The sequence below is a fragment of the Labrus bergylta genome, chromosome 5, assembly GCF_963930695.1.
Source record: "Labrus bergylta chromosome 5, fLabBer1.1, whole genome shotgun sequence".
NCBI classification, from domain to species: domain Eukaryota; kingdom Metazoa; phylum Chordata; class Actinopteri; order Labriformes; family Labridae; genus Labrus; species Labrus bergylta.
The window spans coordinates 19181938-19184860 of NC_089199.1; the positions used below are offsets into that span (position 1 = coordinate 19181938).

Sequence of the window (2923 nt, forward strand, 5' to 3'; positions counted from 1 at the left end):
GCTGATGGGACACTGACTTCCGACTCTAGGTCAGGGAACAGAGGTGGCTGGTAGCCATAGGCACACTGAAAAGGGCTAAAACCAGTAGAAGAGCATGGTAAGGTATTATGCGCATACTCAGCCCATATCAGGTGTTTGTTCCAGGAAGATGGGTTATGGGAGACCAGGCAACAAAGGCAGGTCTCCAACTCCTGATTCATCCGTTCGGTTTGACCATTCAACTCAGGATGATAACCAGAAGAGAGGCTGACAGTGGCACCCAGAAGGGAGCAGAAAGCTTTCCAAAACTTCGAGATGAACTGGGGACCTCGGTCTGAAACAACATCTTTAGGGAAACCATGGAGACGAAACACATTGGAAAGCAAGGCTTCTGCAGTTTCTTTGGCAGATGGCAATTTTGGAAAGGGAAATGAAGGAGTCTATGTCTGCTGGACGCTCTAAGGCAGGGGTGTCCAAAGTTTTTTTAGTGAGGGCCAAATACAAAAAAATTGATTTGGGGCCGGGCCACACACTAGAGGTGACATATTAACACATGAATACTGTGTGTATTTCTAACTCACTTATAATCTGAAGAACATTGCACTCAGTGGGAGCAGTGATGCTGTCCTTTGGATTGAAGGATGGCTGACATGTCTGGAGTAAGTTTGGTGGTTGAGACACGAAGGACTTCACAGAGATGGCTATCAGTCATTCTGGTTCTCAGTCTGCTTTTGTTATGATTTAACAGAGAAAATGTTTGTTCACATATGTATGTTGAGCCGAACAGGCTCATCATTCTTTTGCGTGGCGTCTCATCAGAGGAAACTTGGCATTATCCAAACTCTGATAGAAGTCAGGGAGGGAGAGAAGCTGATGTTGACTCTTCAGAGAATCATCACATTGCATTTCAATCAGTTCTAACTGCAGACTCTCTTCCACTTCTTCTGCATCCACCAGAAAGGGGGTCGAGAACAGCTTGATTTCTTTTTCAATGACAGAAAAATCTTGGAAACGCTGGTTGAATTCTGTCAGGAGAGATGTAATCACAGACACATATTTCTCCTTTTTAGCAGAAAGGTCGGCCTTTGGAATAGCAGACTTGATTTCAGACAGCGCAGGGAAGTGTGCAGCATTAAAGCTTCGTAGTTGTGTCTCAAACAGACGGAGCTTTACACAGAAGGCTTTCATGTGCGCATACAGGTGAGGCACCAGCTGTTCTTTGCCTTGTAGGTTCTTGTTCAGTGTATTCAGATGATGAGTAAGATCAACTAAAAAAGCCAGGTCTGACAGCCACAGAGGGTCACTCAGTTCATGAAGAGGTCGGCCCTTTTCTTTCAAAAACTGGTCGATTTCTGATCTCAGCGAGTAAAACCGCTGCAGCACAGAGCCGCGGCTGAGCCAGCGCACATCAGAGTGGTAGAGTACATCCCCGTATTCCGCATCCACGTCAGATAGGAAAGCTTGAAATTCTCTGTGGTACAGTCCTCTAGCGCGAATTATGTTGACAGTTTTCACAACAGTGTTCATCACATCGCCCAGCTGGACAGTCTTGGCACACAGTGCTTCTTGGTGGATTATACAGTGCATCCTAACAGCCTCACCTCCGCTCTCTTTTACCTTGGCGCACACCATCGATGCCATTCCTTTGCGCTCGCCGGTCATGGCCGGAGCTCCATCCGTTGTTACTCCACAGAGCTTTTCCCATTTAAGCCCCATCTTTTCAACGGCCTCCGACACAGCTTCAAAAATGTCTTTACCCGTCGTTGTGCCTTTTAGGCTCATCATATCAAGCAGCGCCTCCGTACAGGAAAAATTATCATCCACTCCCCGCAAAAAAATTAACAGCTGCGCGATGTCTGTGGCATCTGTGCTCTCATCGCATGCTATCGAGTAAAAATCAAAAGCACAAGCTTTGTCTTTCAGCTGAAGTTTCAAGTTAGCTGACAAGTCCTCGATTCTCCGCACCACTGTATTTCTGGACAAGCTCACGTTTATGAAATCCTGCACTTTTTCCGGGCACATTATTTCTGTGACTTTGATGAGGCACTGCTTTATGAAATCGCCGTCTGAGAACGGTTTGCCGTGCTGGGCAATAAGTTTAGCCACTTCATAGCTTGCTGTTGTGGCGTTTTCCTGTATTTTGTTTGTACGAAAAAAAAACTGTTGTTGAGCTTGCAGGCTAGCTGCCATTTGCTTGACTTTCTGTGTTCGTTCGGCACCGGTGTACGATGTGTAGCTCTGATGTTTGGTCTCATAGTGCCGATGGACATTATACTCTTTCATCACAGCAACATCTTCCTTGCAAATCAAACAGACACACTTTCCGTTGACTTCTTTGAAGAAATATTCATTTTCCCACCGTGTTTGAAATCTCCTACACTCACTAGCTATTTTGCGCTTCTTCGGTGCTGCCATTTCTGGTGACTACTTTCGCGGTATAAGTTTTTCTTTGCTTAATTTTGTTTAGTGGAGAAGCACCGTTTCTGTGGCTGGCTCCATCTAGTGTTGAAACTGAGGAGTGCAACAGAGTTGAGCTCAAGCTTCTTGTACGGGCCATATTCAATTATATTTTCAGAATTTGCTGCGGGCCAATAAAAACTGGACCGCGGGCCGCAGTTGGCCCGCGGGCCGTAGTTTGGACACCCCTGCTCTAAGGGAACGAGCTGGTCTTTAATTCCGTCAGAAAGGCCATTGTAAAAGGCATCCAGCAGCGAGGGAGTATTCCAACCACTGTCTGCAGCTAGGGTGCGGAATTCGATTGCATAATCTGAAACCCAGCGTCTACCTTGACGAAGGCTGAGGAGGGACCTGGAAGCCTCCAGACCAGGAGTGGAATGGTCAAAAATCTTTGTGAGAGTGCTGGTGAAGAGGTCCACAGAAAAACAAACAGCAGAATCTCTAGCCCACTCAGTAGTGGCCCAAGCCTCTGCAAGGCCAGTGAGGT

General features: G+C 46.6%; 1 protein-coding gene across 1 annotated transcript; it reads right to left on the bottom strand.

Annotated features, from left to right (window-relative positions):
* Positions 1–771: 771 nt before the first annotated feature.
* On the bottom strand, positions 772–2262 carry LOC136179257 (general transcription factor II-I repeat domain-containing protein 2-like). Its single transcript, XM_065955192.1, has one exon. It carries the CDS (start codon positions 2260–2262, stop codon positions 772–774), a length of 1491 nt encoding a protein of 496 aa, XP_065811264.1.
* Positions 2263–2923: the final 661 nt, after the last annotated feature.

Bases quoted from the DNA above. Each gene is read 5' to 3' on its own strand.
- LOC136179257 (XM_065955192.1), bottom strand. From the start codon at position 2,262: ATGAAAGAGTATAATGTCCATCGGCACTATGAGACCAAACATCAGAGC.